Source organism: Trichoplusia ni, chromosome 10 (genome assembly GCF_003590095.1).
Source record: "Trichoplusia ni isolate ovarian cell line Hi5 chromosome 10, tn1, whole genome shotgun sequence".
NCBI lineage: Eukaryota > Metazoa > Arthropoda > Insecta > Lepidoptera > Noctuidae > Trichoplusia > Trichoplusia ni.
Window position 1 is genome coordinate 8326637 of NC_039487.1, and position 27467 is coordinate 8354103.

Below are 27467 nucleotides of genomic sequence, written 5' to 3' on the forward strand. Positions count from 1 at the left end.
ATCGTAGAACATTATATATAATAATAATAATAATAATATTTATTTCAGACTTATTTCATAATAGTCCATAGTTATGTATAACATAAATTCTAAACAGAAAACTACTCTAGAATTAATTAAATATTATTTTATATAACTAAATGCTGGTCGATGTCTGGTCATGCAGCGCCACATTATGGGGCTATCTACATGACCAGCTACAATAGCAACCCGACTGTTAGAACTATCGCGTACTCTCCGCATCAGTGATGCTGAACGCTGTCTCACAAGTGAACCAAAGTCAGGAACACCTGCATCAGCGAACATCCCTGATGCGCTACAAAATCGCGGTAGTCCCAAAAGTACTCTGAAGGCATTATTGTATTGGATCCGCAGAGCATTGAAAGACCGTTTAGTGTAATTGACCCATAGGGCACACGTGTACAAAGATTGGCAATATGCCCTAAACAGAGTAACTTTAACATCCCTTGTACATCGTGCAAATCTACGAGCTAGCATGTTACACCTTACGGCCAACGCCCTGCGCTCTCTATCCAAATCCGTATCATCAGTAAGATCATCGGTGACCCAGTGACCCAGGTACTTAAACCGAGTGACTCTGTTGAGTGGACTACCTTTATGGGAGAGGCAATTTATCAATAATTGATGTTTACATAAATCGTGTATTTGTCAATGCATCATGTTACAACTAGACTTAGACAGCGTATATTCTAAAATACTGTAGAGATTTTTCACTGACCTACTTAGCTATATAGGCAAAGTGTTCACAAATTATATATGTACTTCATTTTTGACTGACTACGTCAGAAAGGGTTATGTTCTCACATTTTCGGAATGACGGTCAAAACTTTTAGGAAGTGGCCCTTTTTTGCAGTATATTTTTTAACTATTGCAAATTTTTCCTTTCCACAGCTGATTTCATCCACCCATGCAACAACACAGAACCAGCCTGCCTGATTAAAGCGACGCAGGATGCAATACCACAGTTCTGTAAGGGTCTCCCACATCTTGGAGTGCCGCCCTTAGACCCGTTTGTCATTGATGAGCTCCCGATACAGCTGCCCGGAATCAAAGTTACGTTTTACGAGGGTAAAGCGACGGGACTACGGAAATGCCAAGTTTTGAATGTTGAGTACGTATTACTAATTATAACCAAGTTGTATCACTGTGAGCGACGGTTCGTTGCTCCAATCCCCGCGTAAGGCAAGCATTCATGATATCCACAAATGTTTTTTCGAAGTGTATGTGCATGTGACTGAATCTATATTAAATCCCAAATACCCGAAAATTAAATCCGTTAGCGGAGGAGTTGTAACAAAAACCTATCTAAGAAAATGCTGGTGCCAAAACAGTACGGTATGACTGCTAGTTAATATAGAGCAACGCTGACAGCATGTGTTTTGTAGATAGGTAATTATTTCAAAGACATATTGAGGTAGGCAGTGGCTTCATGTAAAATATAATTCAGTTAGACTTATCTTCTCAGTTGAAGTCTTAAAAGTTTAATGTTATTTCAAACCATCAATGATAGCATCAAATGAGCTTTCTTTTATAGACACTGGAATATGATATTCCGAAAATCACGTAAAAAAAAACGAATAACCTAATTGAGGAATCCTGAGTATCGCAACATTCTATCAAACCCTTTTAAACTTCTATTTTTATTTATTTATCGTTTTTTTTTTTAATAAATGTTTCACCCATTTTTTTTTTTTTAATTCTTTTGAGTGGTGTACTGGATTATTTTGGTTTATAAACCAGCCTATCAGAATAACGTTTGCCGGATCATCTAGGCTCATAGAAAAATATACAAAAGCACACTATCATTCATTAGGTCACAGTAAGCAAGCCACTCTAACAGAAAGACGGAGATTTTCCCACGTTTTTATACATTCACTTTTCTTCTATTGCTGCTTACTTGTGAGTTCCCGATTGACATTCATGTTTCTACATAAGGTTTCCCTTCACTATTCTTCAGTTTCAGTCCGATTCTTCAACCAAAACCCTACTACCAGAATCACGTTTTCAACATCCTTCTCTAATTTTTATTACACACCAAACGTGATGTAAACTTGATGACATAACAAATTTTGTTTTTTGTTTTTCACTAAAACAAAAGTCATCCATTTAAGTAAATTTGACTTCGCAATCGGTACTTGCTTTGCTGCTTACCTAACTCGATTGCTAAGGAAACCTTGCCTCACCACCGTTGAATGTAATGCGGTTTGTTCTCACGCCAAACTGTGGCTTGACGAAACCCTTTGTATTTTGCCTACGAATTATTCAAACGGAATGGATTCGTATAAGGAGTTTTCAAGGATGCACTCTGCTGGAGGATTTTGTTCTTTGACGGGGTTTGTTATATCAAATCCGTAAACGTTCTTTGACTTTGATTTCGTTTAACGTTTTTATGCTTAAGTAAACGGGTATAGGATGAATGGGATTGAAATCTGTGCTGTTATTATCGTTTGCATCTGTAGATAAAATATGTTTTGTGAATTAACAAAGTTTAGCTTTTATTAAAAAAAGTTAATGAATCCATTTCTTTTTTAATAACATTAAATCTCGCTTACATCACTCAAACACCAAAAAGCGAAAAGCAATAAAAGTCATTACATTTACTTGCCTAAATATAAAACAAGAATCAACTATTTTTATGTTACTAAATAATTGAAGTCAACAAAAAAATGATATTTAACTACCATATCTTTAACAACCATTATAACAATTGATGACATCAAAGCATTACAAATCAGCCTCACCAATGATGTATCTTTGATCTCTTTATTACATCAGAAACGAACTCTTTTGTGCGTCGACCTTTTTCAAACCACAATGAAAAGGCATTTGTACTTAGATTTAGGAGATACTCCCTTCAACTTACTTTCGAGACTAGATGAGGAAACGTTTATCCCAAAATAGGACTTTTCGTGAAGTGTGGAGTACTATAGAGCAGGGATGTTATACAATTTATACGAACTAACGTATATCTGAAATAACAAATTATCCGCAACGGTAAATAGAATGGTTGTAGAGCTATGGATGAAATTGGACAATGTTATCTATTTATGTGAATTTAAAAACAATTTGCTATGGAAGATCGTTGCCAAACAAGTCGTCACCCAAGACTCCCGTCTCTGAAAAGGTTTATTTAACTTCTGTAAACATAAAAACTTGTCTTTGTGTAGCGTACTTGAGTGTTGTAAAACCACCCGCGACATTAAATGTGGAAGTTGTTATAAAAAAAAACAATCGTAACCGAAATCAACGATTGGATATTCATATATCCGTGAACTTATCCGAAACGTCATATCTGTGACATCCCTAGTACAGAGCTTATTATATTGTCGTCGGGTAAAAGGGTATGTCATATCTAAATTGTTTTTCCTATTGTTATATTGCTCCAAACTCCAAGGGTTCTGAGCGCTGAATAGAAAGGCTTATAAAACATTTGTTGATGAAGAAGGAAAGTTTATTGTTCAAAGTTTTGTATACAATCCCTTTTTATTCAATAAATCCATTCAAATATTGTTGGTTTAGATTTTAAGCTTAAGAGATGAGTCATACTTACAATTTTGAATTTGCTGATGTCTCATTTTTGTTTGTTACTCTCACCTCCGATGTAGTTTTAAAGGCACTACAACTTTCGTATAAAATCTTATACAAACTTCTTTTCTTTCGTCATATTTGAACATCCCCTGACATTGTCTGGAATACACATCTAGCTATTACATCTAACCCTGTACGCTTACTTTACTGTGTAAACAATAATATGTGTTGCATAGAGCGCCTTTAGGCTTTCACGACGTTAATTCCAATCAAAGAATTTGTTGCGTAGGTACTGGGTGATTTATTATTATTTGTTTCATTTCAGGGCTTATTTAGAAAAGAACGTGTTTATATTGGAAGTGCGATGCAACATCACAATCAAGGGCAAATATACCGCAGTGGGAAGACTTCTACTCTTCCCAATCAATGGAGAAGGAGACTCGAAGATCAAAATAGGTTAGTTATTTTTCATTCAAATCTTCACAGCGAAGAAAAACTGCCTTTTATTTGTCTCAAATATTTATCTAATAAAGTAGAGCGTCTCGAAACATGACTAGATTATTTTTTCCCCTACAATTTATTTAATGTGAAGAACTATTAATTTAACTAATTCTCCCTCTACAATTATAGCGTAGTAGATGATTGAAGAGGTGCGAATTCAAATACAAGAGGTAACATTCATAAAACAAAATAAACTTCCAGTAGTTTTTCGCTATATAGGATTCCGAAAAGGTTTAAATGTTCTGTTCACAATGTTTGCTTAAAAATATAACTTATGGTGAAACTATCTCAATTTCAACTTAATTATACGAATGTGGGTATTTTTTCAGTGACTCCAAATTACGCTTAGCTTAGTATCTCGGGCAATCCTCTTTTGTTATACGTCTTACTACCCTCGACATCATCACCATCGTTAATATAACTCCAAGAGTTATATTAACGGATATAGCAACTGACGATTGAATAGAAACCGTGCATTCGTGCATACGTAATAATGAATTGAATGAAAGACATTGCTTCATTTTAGGCGCCTTTTAAAGAGTGTTAGCAAAATCACGATGATAAGTGCTAAGCTATTTTAAATAATAGATTTTAACTGATAATTTAGATATAAAATTATTTTTTGATTGAAGACACGCGCCAGTACTCGATTATTGAATAAAAACATTAAAATATTGATCAGATTTGCTATTAATTTATCGTAAGGGGTCGATTAAATTAATTATTTTAGTAACAATCTCTCTAAAAGGAGAGTCGACCATTTCATAATCATGTACCTATTTGATTTCAATCTATTTGTTGTATTAATAAATGTTACTTTATAACAATTAAACAAACTTTTCCCATAACATTTACCCTAAACAAAATTTACGCTAGGCAATCAAAATAATCATTTAGAGGAAAAAAAATGATCCTATCTTCCTACCTTTTTAACCGACTTCAAAAAAAGGAGGAGGTTCTCAATTCGACTGTATTTTTTTTTTTATTAATTCTGTTAACTTAACCTTATTTTTTTGTCTATTCCAGTAAATTCTATAATAAAGCTGAATATCAACACGAAATACTTCAAGGACGCCGAAGGCCGAGATCACTTTGGTATCAAGAACTATAAATACACTTTTGATTACGGCGAGAGGATTGTCTACACAATCAACAACCTTTTCAAAGGCAACCCTGAATTAAGTAAGTATTTACAACCCTACATTTTTGAAACACCTTATATACATGAATATCATGAACAATGTACTAATAATAGTGGATTTAATGGCCGAGGAATTCCCTACCAGTCAACCATAGGGTGATGTAGAGATAAATTTAACAAGAAGTAGAAGCATAAACGAAAAAGGTTCAGGTCTCAAGGCAGAACCTAGTTAATAAGTTTAGACACTGTAACTGTGTTTGACTACATTTTAGGGCATCGTAATTTCAACCAATAATAAAATAACTGATTCTGTTCACAAATAAAAATCGAAACAAGTTTGGAAATTCGGGAACCACGCCAAACCCACCGAGTGCGTCGTGTCGCGGGTCCGATCCCTGCGTAGAACAAGCATTGTGTGATCCAGGAACGATTGTTCTGAGTCTGGGTGTTGTTGTGCATGTGTTCATTTGTATGATTGTAAAACCCCCCGCGACACAAGGATTAAATTCCTTGCGACGGAAGTCGTTAAAAAAAACTGTTATCTAAAAGCGGTATTTAGACTTATTGAGACTGTGATGTAGTTTATCCACTCATCCATATTCCTTACTTTTTCAGGTAACACAGTGCTACAGTTCCTGAACGAAAATTGGAGAATAGTGACTGAAGAATTTGGACAACCTGTTGTGGATTTTGCGCTAAATGTGACTGTCAGCACTGCGAAGAAATTCTTCGATGCTGTACCCTACGACGAACTACTCAATGTGCCTATACCGAAGTATTAAATAATCAAATAAAACAAATTATGTTATAATACTTTAATTAAATATAGATGTGTAGGTTCGTGTCAAGATTTCTTATTTGTATTGAGTGTGTGTTTCACTTCGGTCGTAAACGTTCTTAAAAAACTATTTTAGTGTATTTTATGAGAAATGATTTGAAGACATACTTATAAACCTAAATTCGATCAAATTTGCTCTAGCAAAATGTAGAGACAAACGCAACGAAACGTTGAGAGTTGCATGAGGAGAAATGAATTCTTCTGAATTCTTAATTCTCTTTATATCGCTGCTACACAACTAAAACAGCATCTGCGACTTTAAAAGAAATGGCAAGCCCTCAGTTACCTCACAAGAGTGGTGGAAAGACCTTAGTTTGTCTTAACCTCAATAGAATTGATCATAATATCAAAGAAATATGAATGTCAAAGTGAAACATACTTACGATTGATAAGAAAGTATTATCGGTATTTGAGAGGCTAAAATATTTGTTAGTTTGTTTAGAATATAAATTTTCATTATGACTGACTCGGTAAATTTAAAAAGATTTCAACCTTGAGAAAACGGGTGGGTAAATTATGAACCAACAATATACTTTACTATTTATTAAATATCTACTAAAACTATGCTTAAAGGACAGTTATCATTTAAATTTTGTATCACTTCACTGTCATCTATTAAACTATTATTAATCATTATATAATTCATTATTATGTTTAAGTACGTAGTTCTAATTTATGAACAAAGTTTAAAATTGTTTTAGTTTTACAATTAGTTATATTTTGTGTGTTTACCTAAAAACGTAATTTAGTTAAGTGTTTTGACAAGCCAAAGGCGTATTATTAGGCCGGTTATAAACTAAATTTTATCTGTCAGGCCACAATATATGTTGGGACAAGACAATCCCTGTTCCCAAAAATGTTTTTTGTATATAGTTACCTATACCTTAAATTGTAAAATATTGTTTTGTATTATAATAAATAATTAAATAATATAAATAAATTTAACACTATTCTCGGTCTAAATTAAATATCCAAGGTCATAATTTTATTACCTCTATTTTATGATAGGTAAGCGTCAAATAAAATGTCAGTCGTTAAAAATAAATTTAGAGAAGTCAAATTTGATCATGATTCATGTTAATGAAAAAGAATACAATTAACAGTAATCATCGCAAAAGATTAAGGCCATTGAGTATATTTTTGAAAATAAAGAGATACTAAATCTAAATTGCTCAAATTACTTCCGAAGAATCTAAATAGCTAGCAATATTCGTTTCAAAAGATTGATCAAAATAAAAACTTGGCCTTGAATATTATGAACACTAATTTGTTCGAAAATCCTCTTTTTGTTGCTATAAAAGTATTATCTTGATAGATTACACATAAATGCATTATTAAGACTGATTATATACATATATATTCCAATCCGGTTATGGATTGTAATAAAACTTATAACTATATTATAATCTATTAGGAAAACGGCATCTATCGCTAATTCGAAATTGGATGGCGTCATAACTATTTTAATGAATTGACATTGAAGAAACAATGTACACTTCTTTTGTTTTCGGATCAGAGAAGTGTTGAGGGGCTGTCAGACTACTACTGATGAAAACCCGAACATGTTCCTTCCGTTGCGTACCGGGGCTACGTCCCGTTGAATATACTCTCTTACCACACTTTCTTATATTAATTTCATTTTGGGTCTAAGTTAGTCGTTTGTCCTTGGGGCACTCCGAGTTGAAGAGCTATGCCTATGGTATTTATTGATATTATAATTTTCATCCTTGTCTACAGGAGCATTAAACGTGGGTATATCTAAGCGGCCTTTTGACATAAAATACAGGTACTTGTATTTTTGTTGACAAATACATACGTCGAATTTAATTTTTACCATGTAGTAGCTGTAATGTGGCAATGATAAATTTCTTATTTTGATTTTTGAAAAAAAAATCCTGTACTATGGAATTTAATCCTTGTATTGCGGGAGTATGACAAACATTTAAGTCACATGTACATTGACACCTACATTTAGGACGTGCATTTGAGATTCAAACAAACGCTTGTCCTACGCGGAATCAAACTCGCGACACGTCGCGCCTCATGTCCGACCTCAACCATTCGGCTATCTGTGAAATCATTATATTGCAGTGAAGGTGAAATACTTGTAATTATAATATAAGACTTTGTGCCACATACTGTGACAGTAATAAGTCAAGCAGTTTTCCTTCCTTCAAGGAAAATATTGACTTTCCGTTTTCTGTCCCACAGAGGTACAAAGCCTTTACCCTTAAAATGTTTTTTTTTGATAAATAATGAAGAAATAATATCACAAGATTTATGCTCATAAAACAACTAAGTATATTATGTGAGCAAAGCACCAATAGTTGACCGATTAATTTAATCGTGGGATAACTCTCACCACATATTCAACGAGTTTGTATAATAAATATACAAACTTTACAACGTACAAAACAATACGACAATAACTTATGTTCTATCTAATTTCCAAAACGCTTTGCATTCAGTTTGCCGCCCCGATTGCGTTTGTTACAAGTTCAGAATGCATAACTAAGTAAAACAATTTAATTCATCGATGTTTCCTCTTTGATTTTTTGAGACACTTTAATACGTGGCACCCTTACTTACTGTCGGAAGTTACTGTTATCATCATCATCATCCACTGCCTTTATCATCCCACTAGTGGGCATAGGCCTCCCATCATCCTACTATCCATTTCTACGGTCTTGTGCTAGCCTCATCCAGACTCGACCCGAAACCTTTATTATGTCATCGACCCATCTTGCTCCCGGACGACCGACGCTTCTTTTGCCTTGTCTTGGCCACCATTCTGTCACCGCCTTAGTCCACCTGCCGTCACTTCGTCTGGCCAAGTGGTTACTGTCATATTATTTAGTAATTAATGAAATTTAACTGGACGTAAACTTGGTTAAAATGGGTGAACACAATTGACTAAAAAATAGGTCAAGTGTGAGTCGGACGCCGCCGTAGACGTCGATTTAGATTTTTAGTTGTTATAGTTACAACATAAATATATCTAGCTATCACAGTTCCTGAGATACAGCATAGTATCAGAGGTACGGATTGACAGCAGTGCCTTAGTAATAGGGTACCGTTTTTACTCTTTAAAATTCTAGATATAGATACTTAGATCTTACTTAAATCTCACTTTCGATACTAACTGCTCACTATTGCAATGCTATTATAACGTATTTTATATGTACGTTTACGTACTTTTGATAGAAAGGTCCCGATTCCTCGAAATGTATCTAAAGGTAAGCTTTCTATGTAGTCTCTAGTACGTATCTTATTAAAAATTTACTGGAAGCACTTTCACCCTATATTAAAAACGTTAATGTTTTATGAATGGGAAATATGAACTACATTGGTAAGAATATTAGTTATTTATTATTATTAATATGAGTATTTCTTTATTAAATCTACCCGAATCTAATTCTGTATAATGTTTTAATAATATCGCAATCGATAAATCAGGGATGCAAAACTAAAAAAAAATCACATTAAAACAAAACCGATATTGTTTTAAAACATTTAAATTTAGAATCGATTTGAACTTGACCTCAATCAAGTTCACTCTTATAATCCTGGTCTTATTTTATTTATCGAAGGTCATTAACATTTATTTTTAATTGCACAAGCATGTACCTCTTTTAAAACCCGATCGTATAGTCATTGTCACTTTTTAATAAGGCTTTTAATTAACTTTTCGGCCAGTAAAAGCTATTTGCAAGCTGAAGTAATGATGTGACAGTATCAACACTGAAACCGGGCTTGATCACTGCTCGTACCTTCTTTGTGACGTGATGATTCTTGATTTGATGAGGCCTTTGATCTGCTTTGAAACAAGCCAGCGCCATAATGAAGTACAACCTATATTTACGTGTCTCTGGTTTAGCAAGAGATGAAACTACGCGGTAGAAGACCACGTTTGTGTAGGTAAGTTTTTTTTTTTTTGCTGTTTTGTAGCAAGCTTTTAAAACCAATGTGTTTTGCCGTTTGTTATTTAAATTAATAACAGCGATGGTGTGGCTAAGCAAGAAATGTTGAAGGTTGTCGAAAATCCGTCCTTCGATTTGGATAATGTAAAAGTACTTAAGTGGGGTATCTATGACTAGGTAAAAACTTCGACCGAGATAAAGGGATGAATAGAGGCTTGAAAAGGATGGATCTGGTTGATCTAAGATTAATAGAAAAGATTAAAAAGAAAAACAAAATTTGTTGAAGAATTGATTCCATTCTCTACATTTATTTTTTAAACAGAATATCTTTAAATTTCAATTGATTGATTAAAAACAGAAACAAGTAGGTACTGTATTTTACTTTGAGCTGTCATATGTGGGCAAAAACCCTCCTCTCTTACGTTTTATATTATTTTATCGTACATTCAAAAGGGACAGACATCGATTGAAATACCCTGGGGTTAGGGTAAAGCAGAATAATAATTATTTTTTATTTCGCTCTTAGATCGTTATAAAACTAAAACATTGAATTAATGAACCTTTTTTTTTTTAGATCGTTTGAACACGATAAATTAGGTATACAAAAAATGGACTTGACAATTCCCTCAGTTAATAATAATACAATTTAATACTGAAAATATCATCTACGCATTTAAAACTTTAACATTAGTCAGTACTTTAGTTGTTTAAAAATAAAAAACTATGTTCATTTTCCCAGTTTCTTGTTTACCTCTATTAAAGACTGACAATGACATAGGATAGATGCATAAATTGATATGAAAGTAATATTTTAAACAAATATAAACCTTTTACAATCTACTTTAGGTCTGTATTGGTTTTTATATTTTTTGTAGCACTCATGCGTATCCTAGCGCAGTTCCAGTAATGTGGCAAGTTTGAATGAGTACCATGGAATTTCATTCAAATATGTGGCCCTAGTATGGAAAATTAACAGGAAATTGTAAGGTTATTTTATTCTTATAAATCTATTTTAATAAAAAGCGAATAAAAAGTTATTGAGTTACTGACAGTCTTATTTATTAAGTGCCGATATATACATATCATTAATATGCAGGAATTGGTGATTAATATGTTTTAAATATACTTCATTCTATCAGGCCTATTTATTTGGTTACTTGTTACACTATATTTAGCAATTCTCTTTCGATACAACTGTATACAACAGTTGTTTTTAATATATTGCTGACGCTACTATGCTGTTAATAATTTTACGTCTAATACAGATTTTTTTATTGTTTTGCGTTCCAAACGACTAATATTATTAAGTAAACCATAAATTTAACCGCATTACAGTAGCGTAATTAGGTTATAAAAAAATCTAAAAAAAAATACGGAAATAATAACATCAAAATGATGGTCACCATCAAGGTCAGTCGGTGTTTAAAAAACATACACTTGTTTTCTTAGGTATTTTAAATATGAGACAGTGTCAACTGCAGAATTAGTCTTAAAAACTTATAAATGAGGAAAAAACGAAAAAAACATATTATTAGATAATAGTGCAACAAGAAAATTGATGATTAATGAGAAGAATATTTTAAAAGGCACCTTATCAAAGGTGTCATAAAAATTGGTTAAACTGCTTAGCAATACGAAATTATAAATATTTGCATTTTAGCTTTTTATATTAAAAAACTCGTTGCATAAAACAAGTAAAATACAAAATGTCAAAGGTGTTTCCTTAAATTTAGATGTTTAGTTTCAAAAAGTGATTAATTAGATCCAGAACCGAAATTCTTCTTGATTTTGAATTTGATACCCAAAAGAATAGAAGTTTTGCCTCGAATACCTAGAAATGGACATAATTTTGTGATTTTTGACGTATTTTTTTCTGCCAAATACAGTTTTATAATGGGTAGTGTTTTTGTGTAACTGACATTTTTTATGTCTTTAGTAAGTAACTGCGTTTATAAAATAAATGAAACTGGTATTATTATTTTTTTTGTACGACATTGTCTGTCATTGACTATTACAAAATTGATATTTTTTATTCATGTGACAAAAACACTTAGTAAAATTAGAGCATTAGGATTTATTTTTTTATTATTTCCAGATATTAAAGACAGATGCATTCGATTTTCAGTTGCTGAATATACTTAATCTTTTAGAGGAGTTCTGATGGGCATACTGGACTGGAAACCCGCCCAAAAAAAAACAGATTTTTGTTAATTTTTAAAGAAAAAGGAAATTGGTATACATCCTTGAACGGCTTTAGTTCATGCGTGATCTCTAGTATTTAGGAAAATAATTGATCCTGCCCTGAGTTCTTTAACTATTAGGTACTTATTATAGTTTTTGGTACATAGCTAATCATCTTCTTCGGCATCTTAAGCACTTCTTACCACCACTATTTATTATGTAAAATATTTTACGTTAAATGTTCCTTCGATATTATCACAAAGAGGATTCAATGTCACGATAAATTACTTCAAGAAACAATCTCTGTAATTATATAAAAATAAATTATACTAAGGTCTCGTTTTACGAAGTTTTAAGAGTTCCCAAGTAGGAATTATTGTGCACAAAAGAAACAACTATAGTATTATGGAGGTCATAAATATTCCTGAGGAAGGTGATATATATATTTTTTTCATTTCAGACCTCAATGTTCAAAAATTATATAGATATACGTATAACTTTTTAATTTCGTGAAAAACAAATATCACTTTGAGAAAAAATTAAAATATTCGGCCAATATGTTTGTCGTCTCAAACACAAATTTTACAAATTGCCAGAGGTTTTATTAATCATGCACGGAATCAATAAAACAAACTAAGAACTTTAAATCACTTTGTTTTTGTTTAAAAATATCACACCTACCAATATCAATCATTATATAATACTAGCAACATTTTTTTTCTGTATTCGTATCACAAAAAAAAACAGCCTATATCATAAAATATTTTTATGGTGCTGTTTATGTTTTATTGGCATGGAAGTCAAAATACATATAAGCTAGACATATAAAAATAGTATTTTATGATTAAAACATTATTTTGTTGAATCGAATTTCCTTCAACAGGAAATGAAAAACGAAACATTTTCCTTTTGTTTTTAGGCTTTTTTTTATTCATCATTTTCACAAAAAAAAACAGTACTGCATCCAACATTGCATCGTTAGAGACAAAGTAAAAGTATTTCAAGCGAAAAACTAAAACCGCTTTAATTTATTTTTATCAATCATCCAATAACATGTATCAAAACATTTGACATAAAAAAAATCACAGCTATACTCAAATAACGTTACTACATACTCGAACAATCTCAATCAAAATAAACAACCGGAACTCATACATGGATTCACTAGGCCGTTCGCAACACCGCTTAGCCGAAGCTCATTAACTTTGTAATGTTTTCATACCAGCTAATCAGTATGAGGTAATTGTGATAATTCGACGCTGATGTTCCTCTTAAGACCGGTCGTCCGCCTGCAATGTCGGCTCTCGAAGGTCTAATAATAATATCTTTCCATTTAGTCGATATATAGCAGTTAAACACGACGCCACGATACAGTTGTAAGCACACGGTTAATTGTTCAACATTGTTGATCAACAATGAATTTGCAAGTGCTGATCGTCAGTGTACTAATTAGTTTTGTATTGTTTTTCTGTAGTTGTAACGCGAAATTGGCACGTAAGTTTTTTATATGATTATTATATCTAGACATTTTTTATAATTATGTTTGAATTAATTCATATTTCATGTTTTTTTTTATATTTTATGAACATTCCATTTAGAGGATTTAATTTCTATGCAGATCAATCAAGATTTAATTTAAAAAGGGTGTGAAGTGATTGCAATTAGACGTAGGTATTTATACCTGTGGTAATTTTAAAACATGAGTTGAATTTTAGTCTAACTCCCTCTGAATCAAATGTATAGATAATTAATAGACAAAAATATTAATGTAATGAATATTTACCTCGTTAAGAACAAAACAATGTTGATATGATTTTTGTTTTGTGTATTTTAACATGTATAAAACGTTAGAGATACCTACATAAAAACGATTAAAAATAACCTAAACCTTGTCCAAACCAAATTAAAACTAGTTTTATTTTAGTTAACCGTCGGGTTATAATTTTATGTTATTGATGAGGTTATTGACCATATATAAATCAGAGTTACAAAAAATTCGGAAACAGTTATATAAAAGTGTAATTATATTTTATTGTTGTATATTTTTCGTCCTTCTCTTTTAAATGGTTCAATATCCAGAAGATAGCCAGATCAATTGATTTTTGGATAAGCTTCGTTCAAGTCTATTATTTTTATTTGTTTAAAAGCGAATGACTATTTGCTAATGTTTGAAATGACTATCTAACATACTATTTTTACACTATTTTGTTTCCGCCAAAACTAAGACTACCATTGACATATTTAAGACCGGGATATGCAACCATGCCTCACTCGATTCCATAGTACAAGATATTAAAATGAATTCAGAATTTATGTATATTTTACTGACCAAATAGTCCGAAACTTGTCACCCTTGGTATGGTCCTTTTGCTTAGCTGTAGAGTCGCACAAGGGTATAATTTATTTAAGCATTTAGTGTCCCAAAATAGTCATGATTTCCATCCAATACTTACGGTTTTAAGCTTCACGGCAACGGTTCAATGAACGCATAATTAGGCTGTTTTTACAGATTCAGAAACACGCTTGCTAACCTTTTTAAAGTTTCTTAGATAATTCTAAAATAGCGAATGAAAACGATTATTGAGATGAAGTTTAAAAAAAGCAAAAATCCTTAATTTAGATCTATACTTCTATACTAATATATAAAGCTGAAGAGTTTGTTTGTTTGTTTGAACGCGCTAATCTCAGGAACTACGGGTTCGAATTGAAAAAATCTTTTTGTGTTGAATAGACCATTTATCAAGGAAGGCTATATAACATCTGGCTGCGACTAATAGGAGCGAAGATACAATCGATCACGTGGACGAAGTCGCGGGCAACAGCTAGTTCCAAATATTCGTCAACCTGTCTTCATTAGTCCCACTGATGAGAATCAACGAAGCAGTGCTATATTCACAATCACGTAACCACAATACACCATTTTAACGCCTATGCTTGCATCATCTTTAAATATTAGATCTTAATTATTATATAGATCAAATTCTATATCAATAACTTCTTAGATTAAACTACATATTAAGTTTAATAAACTATTACGTGAAAATTAATTCACTAATTAGTTTTTAATTACGTATTTAATTAAGAGGAAGGTCGTACTAAATAATTGTATGTCAAACCATCAAGGCCAATGTATTTTATTAAGTTCCTTTAAAACCTGATGTTGATTATAACATAGCAACACTCGAACTTTAAAATCTGGTTGGATTGAATGCAACAAACATTTTCCGCGTACAAAAAGTCGATAGAAATTTGAGATCGATACAAACAACATCATAAAAAGCACTTGGTTTTAAAATAAAAAGATTATATAAAAAAGAAATAAGTTGTGACATCAAGAAATAGTCTTTGAGAAGCTGGATGTGTCACATTGACACCTGAATAAAGTATTTAACGCAGTAATTTAAGAACTAAAATTTGAGTAATCCGTCACAGGTATTGATAATGACCTGATTTTAATACTCCAAAAGTATTTCAAAATCAAGTTGTTCATTAATTTAAAAAAAAATCGCAACAAAATTACTTTGTCGCAGTTACATTCGTGAAACATTTAATAATTTATTAAGGAAATCAGAAACTTAAAATTCCTTAAACAAAAAGCTTAATAAAAGTAACATAAACAACTCGTCATACAAGGCAAGCCAGTTAGGTCTCTTTTCGAACGAACAAACTAGGATACTAAAACTAAAGTCATAATTTTAAAACATTTTTAGGTAATCTTTTAAACCTTGACTTTGTCCTCGAAAGACTTGCTCTGATTGTTATAAATAATTTCATAACTCCATTAAAATTGATCGTGTTTTAATTATGATTCGAATTAATTCACGTTACTTGAAATTTTGAAATAGTTGAACAAACTTTATAGATGCTTCATAATGTGTACCTATATTTATTGGTATTGTGAGATGTTGAGACGGTTAAAATTTAGTGCGAAAAAAGTAACTCAATTTAGTGATTCCAATTTATTCCATTTTAATTCTGGAGCTTCTTCTAAGAAAATTATGAAGGTTCTGTACATTTCTGTAATTTAAAAATGCCTTTGCATCCTTGGCAAATTGCAATTCGTTAGAGGTCAATCTAACCGAATGCATGTTTAAAAGGAGCGTAATTATGTAGTATTCCCAAAAGCATTGCATAATAACGTTGTCTGTATACTAACAATACTATAGTCATAAAAATAAAATAAATGGAATCCAGATAACGATAGAGCTCAATCAACCATTGTTTTAAACATAAAGTTCCAGTGATCAACAAACAGTTGTCCACTTCATAATAAACATTTTACTTTTTTCTTTGTTCTAAGATATTGTTTATTGAAAACTGCCGATGTATAATATTGATAAATTGTACCTTTGAGAACTTGCCGTCATAGATATATTTTTATATGAGAATCAATAAGCGTAGAAATCTTTCAAATATAAAGAAATCACATTCATTTTCACAATTGTTTCTCTCTTGACAAACCTGTAAAAATGAAATGGTTTCTCGATAAATCATACTCGCTTGTAGACAAGTTATATCATACAAACCTAAGGCTGTTCAAATCACTCGAATGTATGAAAATGACCTTCACAACAAATGATGTTACTTCTATAAATTCAACCTCAACATTAAAAACACAACGAAATACGAATAACTCCAAAACTTAGCTAGTAGAATCACAATTTGTATGGCCCGTTCGCATTCTCTCTGTAACCTGTCAATTCCATAAATTTGAGCCAAATGACAAATTCACAGATCCCTGTTTTTCACTCTCTTTCCAGCCGACTACATTCGACCATGCAACGACACATCCCGAGAATGTCTGGTGAAGTCAACACAGGATGCGATCCCAGAATTCGTCAAAGGGATCCCTGAACTTGGTGTCGTTTCCTTGGATCCCTTCGTCATCGAAAGACTGTCCATCCCTCTAAGTGGATTAACCTTCACCTTCTATAAGGGAAAAGTGACGGGATTCAGAAAATGCATCGTCGATGACGTCTTGTAAGTATTTTCCTTATGTTATTTTGTTCCTTTAGGTTAAGGATAAGTTTTACGAGCTGACAAGTCGTAAAATTCGTCTTAGAACTGAAGTTGCTTTTTTGCTTATGAACAAATACAAGCATGCATTATAGTCGTTTTAAATGATAGTTATTTAATTCTGCAATTTAAAGCAAAGCTTATAGTCTTTCTACGACGAATTTTTTCGCTTTCGATAAGAGTTTCTACTTCACACCATATTATTATAAACAAAATCCCAAAGCATTGGGGTGATGGACAGTGCGGATTCCTGTTGGGTCCGAAACTTCTCTCGGGGTTACGATAAACACGCGCGAGTTAACCATTATTAAACAAATAACTATCTTCTTCATACTTTGTCATAATCATATGTTATCATAAAATTTCAAAGCAAGAGTAATACAGTTGTCTAAATGACAAGGCGCAATTAGTCTAAATACAAAACCAAATACGGAAAAGTGCAATAAAGTATTGCATAAACCGTACATAGCAATCATTATCGATGATAATCTGTAATAGTAATAATCCTGGGTCATTCTGACCAGCGCAATAATTAAAAAAACAAGTTCAAAACGAGACAATGTAACAAGGTGATATTAGATAACCTAGCATATTGGCTGGGTTAAGGTTTTATTTAATAACTCTAAGTATTATTCTTGTATGAGAAGGAAAATATGTACCGTATAATTACGTTCCTATGTTAGAAATATTATTATCAAATGAGCCGTGTATAGACCTAAGTTGGACACCTAATCAATCATGCTAAAGTGATATTGGAACATAACATAAATGTAGAGTCTATCCAAGAAGTACCTAGTCAATGAGCTGTAAAGGTCAGATTTGGACGTTGTTGTGAGTTACTAGGAGCACCGATATAGCTTGACTACTGACGAGTTACTACCAGGCATCATTTAGGCAAACGTTATATGTACTAAGAGCAACCTTTGGAGTTTCTTGCCGGTTCTTCTCCATAAAAACAGTTTTGTTTAATTTTGATTTTGCTGAGAATGAGAAGAGTTCTCTGGCTTTTCACTAACGGGGCATAAAATACGTGCGTGTGACTTCGATGCTTCAATGACTTCAAAAACCAAAAACGATCAAGATACGATAACTTTGAGATGTGAAAGAGGACCCTCTGTATAGGCAAGCGTGATTGAAGATAAAGTTTTTGGGTACAGGAGACTTGCACGGGCTCGTAAACGCAGGGCCTAAGACTTCAAGTTGTCAACTACACTCAGGTACGGGCTTATGTTATATATTGATAGAGCACATAATCATTATGGTAGTTAATCCATTTAATATCATCAATATTATGTAATCTGATACTAATCGATGACAACGATAAGCAGATTAAAGGAATTTTTCCCAACGTTCATGCAAATTTTATGCAAAATATCATTATCATAATGCGAAGTCGATTATTACTAAAACACATGTTTTTCTATTAAAAACAACTCCCGAATTTAGGAATTTTACCAATTTGTCAACGGTTAGCTTTACTCTTGAAGCGTTTCACAAACATTTAAGTCACATACACAAAGACACCCAAACATTGGGCACATTGGGTTCCTTATGCTCACAACAACTGCACGGACAGTCGAACGGTATAGCCGTTCGACTGTCCGTGCAGTTCACACATAAATTTTGAGTATGTGCTTTCTATAGCTGTAAAATATGTACCCATGGGGTCTAATCAAATCTTTATTATTCTTTCTCTGCTAAAAATCTGGTAAATATGATTAAAAATATTTTCCCAGAAAACTTTAGGTCCTTAGAGCATTGATTCTAGAATGAGAACACAGCACATTAATGCTATTTAAAGAACTGGTTAATAACCAGTTTATTTAAGTCGCTTAAAATTAGGTAAGTCGATTGGCTATAACTGTTAGTTGAAACTAACTTTTATAGTTCCTTTGTGCAGTTGCAAATGAAGACGCCGTTAGTTCTTTTAAATGAAGCAAGTTCCTGCAATAACAGAGTTAAGCTATTGATATTGCAGTCTGGATTTTGTTAGAATATCTATTGGTTCAAATAGACTAGACTAAGATAGCATTCTAAGTTCAACCTGTTTGGTTATTGATACTGAGATAATTATGCCTTTTTTGTTGCTTGTGCTGGTGTTAGTGTTTACTTTGTGAAAATTAAGTAAGAAATTAAGTAAGAATGGTATTATGTAAAAACGAGCCATATGTCTTCTACCAAATATTTAGGAAATAAAACTGTTTGTAGCTTAAAGGTACAAAAAAGGAGGAGATAGACTTGCAACACAACCGGAAAGGTTCGTACTCACGACGAGGTAGCCGTAAAAACTACTGATGTCACTGCAACGATTAGTTTTAGTGACAATAAATTACATCATCTGCGAATATTGAAAAACACACAATGTATCTCAAGGAGTGGTAATATGGCAAAGGAAGAGAGACATGCCACTTAAAATTGCATTCGTCTTACGTGATAGAGTCCTTAAATACTAAAATTTAATGAACCAGTCAATGCTTGATGCCGATCTCCCGTAAAGAGATTCATTCCGTATATTGTCCAAGTAATAACAACTAGTGACGTCATTATAAACATTGCTATTATTTACCCGTGAGAATGAATCATGTGAAATGAGAAAAAAACATATAGAATTGTCATTCTCGCCTTCTTGTTAAATCGATGACGGATGACAGCAAGATCATTGTAGGATAATGAGCTTAATTAAATACCACTTAGCAACAGATTTCTCACACATTGTCTATTGGAAATTTAAAAAAAAACTTTTGAACTAACTTTATATTTTTTAGATTTCATGGTTCTGTTTTCTTAGTTCAAAAAAATATATTATGATGACGTCAACTGTAACCAAACATAGGTCAACGAACTCTTGCGTAAAACATTACAATCTGAATATTCGAATACTTAATGCATCCTTGCAAAATAATTAAAAACGAATAAATAATGTAATTAAATTACTTTAACACAAAATTTGCGCTCAAAATATTGTCTACTTTGGAAAATATTTTGGTTTTGAACTAAATATCCTCTAATTTATATTCCACAAATATGTTGAAATAAAAACAATTGCACACCGTTGTGTTCTTGACTCCTATCGGTACCACATAGGTACAGACAGCAAAAAAGAAGATTCCAGTATTTTTAAGTGTCATATACAAATTGGAATTTAGTATGTTTTTACTAATAAGTGTAAAACCTTATTTGTATCCTTATAACACAAAAGCAACAACATTGAATTTGGTTGTGTGCAGTTGTTTTGTGTTAGTGACTTCTGGTGCTGACTGTAGTATGTTAACAAGCGTTAAATGGATTTTATTACCTGTCATTGTATTGTCACATCATATCATTTACCTCTCGTAAAAATATTGTTTGACACAAAAAGCGACTGTTTCACGGAGCGATAAAACTTACAAATTATTTTATTTAGGAAAAAGTTTATGAGTTTTATTTTGTAAACCGTGTCATAGGTAACGTTACCATGTTGTATATTTGACTTTATTTGTGTTTTACCCTTTTCCTAAAGTAACATATTTTGAGTTTGAATTTAGTTTATAATATTATGTACCCGATACTTATTTGCAGACATTTCTTGTATTAAAATTACTGAAATTAGTTCAAATAACTGTTTGTTGGATTAGTAACTGAATGTCCTTTAAATTTATTACAAAAGCTTATCGAGGCCTTTCATAATTGACCTGACCATAACTTTAACTATTGTGGAAGCGAGACGCCACTATTCAATAAAGAATGCGCCATCTCGCTTTAAAAACATCACCAATCCAGCGACCACTGTGTTCCAGTCAATATCGATGAATATTAATGTAATCGGTGGACACCATTATATCATAATCTGAGCTATTAATTGTGTAATTAAGTATAAGCTTCATGTCCTATAATATGACAGTACCAAGACAAGTACTTTAGAATAATTACATGTAGAGCCACGCAAAGAGGGTTTACGTTGAGCAGGTACACAAACAATTTTAATTTAAAGCATAAAATGTACGTAAAGTTTTAACATCGTTTGTTTTATTTTAATTAACTTTGTCACGCACGCAACTCAATTAGGTGTGCCATATTAATAAAATGTGTTGTACTTTTAAGATTTATTAAGTTTTTCGTCTTTGAACATTAAATTTGAAAGTTGCTGTAATTCTTACACAGGTTGCTAGCTCAAAATTCAACCGCATACGCCGTTTGACCGTATTTGAGGAACAACACCAGGTCTTAAAGAAGATACAGCTACAAAATTGTCGAATGTCTTGGTTAAAAGCAGCGTCTTATTACCACAACAGCAATAGCAATGTAAATCGTCGTTTTACCGCTTTTTGATTTTCAATAGCTTATTGAATTAGTTCATGAAAAAGTCGGATTAGATTAAATAGTGATAATGGACATTTAAAAGATGACCCATAACTGTAGAATAAAGTATCCGTACAATCTTTGTATGGTTAGTGGTAGACGGAAGTCTTCGTGGTATAAAGAGCATGAATAGACTTCAGAGTGAAACAGTGTTTTCTTTAAACAAACCTATGACGTGTTTTATCCTTTTCCAGTTTTGTAACTATTCGTTCATAGCCACTTACGTCATTCATAACTCACATCGTGCATCGCTGCCAATGTTATTTGCATGAAGTCAGTTTTGCATTCAAAGTACATCGGCGTCTTCCGTTCACCTAAAATTATGGTTACAATAACTTAACATATTGAACAATGATTTTATTGTTTGAGCTCTTTGTCACTGTATTAAAAAGTAATCGCCCAGAAGTTTCTATCAGCCCACTTTTCAAGACAGGACACAATATTATGCGATGGTATCTAATTATTTATGCACTTTTGTTGCTGATGTGCAATGTTTGTTTTTTTTTATAAAGTCTGTGTTTTGTTTTAGCACACCTATAAAAGTACAAGAACCAGGTATAACCTTTAAGTCGTAAGAATTTAAAAATATCTTGATTTCTATTTACATGGTCCACCACTTAAATTTAAAAGTAAACTACAAAATACGTTCGGAGTGTTAATAATCGCGTTAAAGGACAAAAATCGTTTTTCCGGGTGTTGTTTATCTTTACTAAACATTATAGTACATACATACAGAAAAACTTGTTTACATCAAACTAAAAAAATTAAAGTAAGTAAATTGGAAGAAAAAAATAACAATAAAGGTTTTTGTTTTTAATTTCGAAGGCGTAAACAATTTTATGTCTGTAAATGATACACACTCATACACATACGCTTACAAACATTCGGATCATTACGGAGTAGTTTTTTTTATTGAATAAAAAAACGTAGTTCCTTATTTGTAGCTGATATTGATATAAGCTTTTGATATAAGGTTGTGTAATTAACATACGTCCTTTTTAGTGTATTGTTTTGTAATTTCAAGATGACACTCTAATAAATAAAGTATTCTTTAAATAACGTTGAAGATCAACACGGTGGAAGTGTCATTGACTCAATCCGACGGTGTTACCTGATCTGAACAGTTCTGATTTTTCATGCTTTTTGCAATTTTATTTTTTTTCATCATAAATTTTATTTATTGCTGTTTTAAAAAAGGTTATGTTATAAAAACTAAACACTCAGTTAAATGTTACCGAAACGAGCAGAAAAGAATCTGTAGCTTGCAATGGGCATGAGTCCTTGTAAAGCGTAAAATTTGTAACCGTTCGTTTCCAAAATGTACGATTTATTTAATAGTATTTGACATATCGATTCAAGTAATTGCGCGAAAGGTTTTTTCCATGCTTTTTGTTCTTTATAAAATTTTAGATTGTATTATATTTCATCAGCGTTACATTGCTTAGTAAGCATCTATAACTCGTAACACCAGAAGAATAAAATTTCGCTTTCATTTTTAAAATTAATAATGACGAGTAAAGAATTTTAACTTTACAAACCAACTTTAATTAGGCTGAACTTTGTTGAATATTTAGCGCCGTTTTTGCATAAAAGTATGAAGGAGCATTCATAATTATTTTCATTATTTCTTGATTATTTTCAAACGAAAAAAAAAAAATACAATCGTAAAACTGATGAACTTTTGTAAATGATTATTTTTGGTTGAGTTGCATGTGTTATTCAAAGCTAAGCACTAGTTCATTAATAAAAAAAAAACGCTTGTACTTTAAAACATAATTTTAACATGAATAGAAGCGAAAACTTCTTGTATTTTATATTAATAACAGATTATGGAGGAAGATTGGTTCCGCTAAACTAAAAATACAATTCTACTTTGTATTTCAGGTCAAACCTAGAAAAGCGTCACTTTGCCCTCGCTTTTCACTGTAACCTCACAATCAAAGGCACTTATGACGCCGTCGGAAGAATCCTTCTATTCCCCATTGACGGCGCGGGTGAGGCCAAAATACGCCTTAGTAAGTATCTCCTATTAATAATTCAACAGTTTTTGATGTCTATGTCGAGCTCCCTTTATCTCGGTTTCGGGTTAGGAAGGTTTGCGTTTCGAAACTCTTGTTTCGCAAATTTTATTGCAGTTTTCATGACCCCATTAAATTAATATGCGCAAGGATTTGTTTTGTGGTAAACAAAATGGTGAATCATGTAATGCATTTTTTAGAAATCACCACAGTTTTGCGTGATAATAAAAGTTTATTTCAGTTGTTTAGTGCAAGAATAAGATTTGATAACTTGAGGATTTTTGTACGAAAATTGCGTGGGAAAGTTTTTAAAATATGTAAATTTATATTTTGAACATGACATTTGCCAAACGAAAAAACTTAACACCTTAGTATCAAATTGCTGCTTTTCAAATTTTTCTTTGGAAATCGAAGTTTTTGGTTTTGTCTCAATATTCTAATGGCCAAATTCTGTTATTTACAGCTAATCTTAGAATGAAGGTCGATATAAACACAAAATACGTCAAAGACAAAGATGGTGTCAATCATTTTGGTTTGAAGAATTATAAATACACTTTCGACTACGGAGATCGTGTTTCATTTGACCTTGAAAACTTATTCAAGGAAAGCAAGGAGCTCAGTAAGTATAAAACTGGAGATTAAATATTATTTATGAAGTGTTTTTTGTAAACGATTTAGATATTTACGCTATTTGGCAGAATTAATCCTGTTTATGACGTGAAAATATGTTTAGGTGAATAACGATTATAAAATTTAAAGGTTCATTCGGCGAATTTAAAATATCTTATTTTTTAGTAACATTTCAAACCCTCATATGTATTTCTCATATTAAAATTAGCTCATACAATAGCTATTAAGAACCGGTAGGGTCTGAATATAATGCAAAAGCGTTCGTCCTCCTTTTATAACGTCCCTTGGCCTCCCTCTATGGCTATTTGGGACCAGAAGGCCTAAAGGTTCTAGCGGCTGTGGAAGAGAGACGGTACGCTAGGTTCCTCTTTATTTCGATTTTGGATTTCAAATAGACCGTTTTCAAGGCTCTTTGAAAACGTTATAGTTATGACTTTGAGCTGCGCGGTTCCAGAATGTCATTCCTATAGAGGAAAAACTCCATAACTTACTCTTTCAAAAGAAAAATACACAAAATAAATACACGTTAGGTTAATTGGATATAGTAGACATATTGTACTTCTAAGTACTTCACCCGGTATTGCAAAAAGTAGGCAATTATCGGAAACAGACTTGTCCTCATTACGTTTGCCTGTCAATGTGACAAGACAGCAATTATTTCACTTAATTGTCTCCAACGGTATATTCGTGAAGGAAATCCTGTTCCGATTAAGATGCGTGAATCGACTGATGAGCCTGTGTAATAAAACTTACCGGAATTAATCTTTTGCAATTCGTAATTAATAGCTAACGCGTTATTAGGACCTTATCTTGCAATTTATCATGTTTTTTTTAATTCTTGTAATGAGCAGTCAATGATACTAAAAAACTAAAATAATAGAACCACTGCCAATTTACTTGGCAATATATTATGTATCTTTTAAGTTCGATTATAAATATAATACTTTTTAATTACGTGACGAGATATGACATTGGAATCATTTGTAAATACTATGATAATATCAATAACTGCTTGCATTAAGGCGAAGCTTATTTTTATGATAAACAATATAATGTCAATATAATAACATATTTTAATCTCAATTTATTTTCAAATGCAGAATTTGCGTTTTTTCTTTTACATTAATTTCTATCATGTATTATTTTTACAGGTACCACAGTGCTACATTTCCTAAATGAAAATTGGCGAACAGTAGCAGAAGAATTTGGAAAACCTATCGTGGACTATGCAGTAGACTTGGCAGTAAAAACAATTGAAAAGTTCTTTGTCGCAGTACCCTACGAAGAACTGATAAATGTACCCATTCCTAAATTCTAAAGTGATAATAATTTTATGTACATTAGTTAGTTTTAAAATATAACTTGGTTTTAAGATATCATTGAGTTTAATTGCTAAGATATCACGTCGTGAAATGTCACCAGATAATTTAAAGCATTAAATGTTTACTGTAATTTAAACTTTATGACATGGTAATAAGAGCTTTGTGAGAGATCATTCGTTTTGGAAATATCTATTCATTTGTCTTTGTAAGACGCGAGAGTCACGCCCTTCCCGCGTTTTCTTCATCTTGACAAAATCCTTTCCTATTACTTGAGGCGTTAGATTTTTTACACTGCCTTTGCTACTAATGGCAAGTGAGTGAAAGACTTAAAAAATCAAGCAGTTACATCTTATCGCCCATTTTCTTAAGTACTTTGAAAAAAGTTCTATGCTTGCACAAAAATACTTACATCAAATTTGTGCGTTTAGCTTTGTTTTTACAAAAGCAAATAAATAAATCAGATGTTAAAATAAAATCAAACGAATGGCCAATGACAAAAATTAATAATGAAAGATCATTGGAATTTTTTCGTTTTGTTGACCGCTTAAGAAACAGTTTAAGTGAATCATATTATTTATAAGAAAACCGTCTTTCTTTTAATCACCGCTTGTAAAATTAAACGTGTCATGTACCTTATTCAATATTTTTCCCAAACAACGTTTTCAGTATTACCATTTTCAAACTGAACTACCGTTGAAGATAAGTGCTGAAGTTTTTAACGCTCGTAAAAATATATTTTATATCGCAACTTAGTTAATTTTACGTTGTTCATATAACTCATAGCTGTCAGCAGACGGATTTTTACCGTGTTCCGACTTTATTAACGTTGTAAAAAATTATATAAAGGTATGCAAATGTTTTAATTAATGTGACGCACGTTTACGGCCTAGAAAATGGCGTATTTACAGTAAGTGTTATGAGAATGCTGGATTGAAGGGCAATAAAACAATATACGAGAAATGAACTCTATAAATAAATGTATATGTGCATTCTATAAATATCTTCTTCTATTAAATAACACCTGCTCGAAGAGTAAATAATTTATTATGTAATCTTTCATCATTCTTGGGAAATATATTTTAATATTATATTTTACGATGTCTGTTCTCCCCAACAAAAATCAGTTGAGTAAAAAATTATAACATTAAAATATGTCTCTCAATGTGCATACAACTATCAAAGAAAAATGCTTTCAAATAAAAGAAGACGCTTAAGTAACTACTAACTTATGAATACTCGTCCGACTTAAATTAAGAACTCACCAACGCTTATAATTTTTCAACAAAAAATGCAAACTGCTCTATAATTTTTAAGTACCGTATCAAGTGTATCAACCTCATTTGCAATTCAATGGTACCACAGTACACGAGAAAAAGCAACTAGTTCAAAGATGGGACAGCGCTACATCAACGAAGTCGAGTCTGAAACTCTTAATTAAATGGCCGACCAAGCCAAGAGATAACCAAGTGCAGCGAATTCTATTTTCAGTAACAATGCCGCACCGAAGCGCGGAACTAGTCGGAACTAGTCGGAACCAGTCGGTAAGTTAACAACTTGTTGTGGCGAGTGCAACTGCTATGTACGTTGTATAAGAGGATTGTCCCGGCTGACCGATAGCTATTTTATTGTAGCCAAACTTCCTTTCTATTGGATTTGTGCGTGAATTCACTGGGTTATAGCAACAAAGGGGTATTCTAGGTTTTTCGATTTCGTAGAACTCGTGTTGTTTCACTAAAATTTGCCCTCACGAATATAGTACAGTAAGATTTTTGTCATGAAAATTTCGTCCATACCAATACCTCTATCTCTCTTGATCCACACCCATTCTTGATAAAGTTTAACTGATTAAACTATAGTCCAATAAAATAAATCCAATTTGTATGTCCTTACACTAAAATTAAAACATGATCCCATGAAACAAAATCACTCTAGGTATATAGTTCGAAGATATAGATCCCTGAAAGGTATATTTTTATCGTATACATACCTAGTAATGTTTTACATCAATTTGCT

At 32.2% G+C, this 27467-nt stretch overlaps 2 protein-coding genes across 2 annotated transcripts; both read left to right on the plus strand.

The window, feature by feature from the left end:
* The first annotated feature begins 496 nt into the window (after positions 1 to 496).
* On the plus strand, positions 497 to 6035 carry LOC113498187 (circadian clock-controlled protein-like). The gene is made up of 5 exons (XM_026878129.1): positions 497 to 550; positions 855 to 1132; positions 3875 to 4005; positions 5077 to 5232; positions 5807 to 6035. The coding sequence occupies exons 1-5, from the start codon at positions 497 to 499 to the stop codon at positions 5971 to 5973; spliced, it is 786 nt and encodes a 261-aa protein (XP_026733930.1). The 3' UTR covers positions 5974 to 6035.
* A 7161-nt stretch (positions 6036 to 13196) lies between these two features.
* On the plus strand, positions 13197 to 25903 carry LOC113498314 (circadian clock-controlled protein-like). The gene is made up of 5 exons (XM_026878293.1): positions 13197 to 13624; positions 16891 to 17110; positions 23369 to 23499; positions 23966 to 24121; positions 25284 to 25903. Exons 1-5 carry the CDS (start codon positions 13546 to 13548, stop codon positions 25448 to 25450), a joined length of 753 nt encoding a protein of 250 aa, XP_026734094.1. The 5' UTR covers positions 13197 to 13545; the 3' UTR covers positions 25451 to 25903.
* Positions 25904 to 27467: the final 1564 nt, after the last annotated feature.